This window comes from Quercus suber, unplaced genomic scaffold (genome assembly GCF_002906115.3).
Source record: "Quercus suber isolate HL8 unplaced genomic scaffold, Cork oak 2.0 scaffold_95, whole genome shotgun sequence".
Taxonomy (NCBI): domain Eukaryota; kingdom Viridiplantae; phylum Streptophyta; class Magnoliopsida; order Fagales; family Fagaceae; genus Quercus; species Quercus suber.
The window spans coordinates 914,730-915,581 of NW_027069560.1; the positions used below are offsets into that span (position 1 = coordinate 914,730).

The 852-nt window shown below is 39.6% G+C and overlaps 1 protein-coding gene across 1 annotated transcript in view; it reads left to right on the top strand.

The window, feature by feature from the left end:
• Positions 1-244: 244 nt before the first annotated feature.
• Positions 245-852, top strand: part of LOC112017696 (WAT1-related protein At5g07050-like) — a 47,409-nt gene continuing 46,801 nt past the window's right edge. The window contains exon 1 of the mRNA XM_065774606.1: positions 245-850. Coding sequence (XP_065630678.1) covers positions 245-850 — 606 coding nt within the window. The remainder of the gene's footprint in view (positions 851-852) is intronic.

Here is an 852-nt window from a genome sequence, read left to right on the forward strand (position 1 = left end):
GCTCAACAAAATTGCTATTGCTAAGCTCAATCTTGGTGAGAAGATTGAAGATACCAAGATGGTGAGAAAAATCTTGAGGTCCTTGCCTGAAAGTTTTAAAGCAAAAGTCACAGCCATAGAAGAAAGTAAAGACTTGGATGAGATCAAAATTTAGGAGCTAATTGGGTCTTTCCAAACATATGAACTGAGACTGCCTTCCCACAAGATGAGTAAATCGCTTGCTCTTAAAACCATCATCGAAAGAATGGATAATCCCTCCAAAGAAGATGGAGTGGAGAAGGAAGTAGCATATCTTGTAAAAAACTTTCGCAAGTTTCTGAAGATGAAGAACAGTGGGAAACCATTCAACAGAGGAAAATTTTCATCTTCAAGAGGTGATAGGAAAGAGTTTACGAGGAAAGAAGAGAAGGATTCTCAATCTCTGTCGAACATTGTGTGTTTTGAGTGTAATGGACATGGACACTTCAAAAAGGAATGTCCCAACTATTTGAAGTCAAAGGGCAAGGTTTACGCCACTACTCTAAGTGACTCAGACTCATTAAACTCAGATTTGGAGGAAAGTTATGACAAAGAAGGAAACTACTCCGCATTCATGACCATTGCACATGTGGAGTCCTTAGATGATTTGAGTACACTTGTGAAGGAACTTGGTAAGCATTTTGATTTGGAGTCTATGGGAATAGTTGAGGAGTCTAAAGATCAGGAATTTGGAGATACAGTGGGATTGCAAGAGACTTACAACTCTCTCCTTGAGAAGACCAATGAATATGCTAAGGTGGCTAATGCAACCATTAAGAAGATGAAGAGGGCTGAGGAAGATTACAAAAGTCTTCTGGCACGATACAAGGAGGC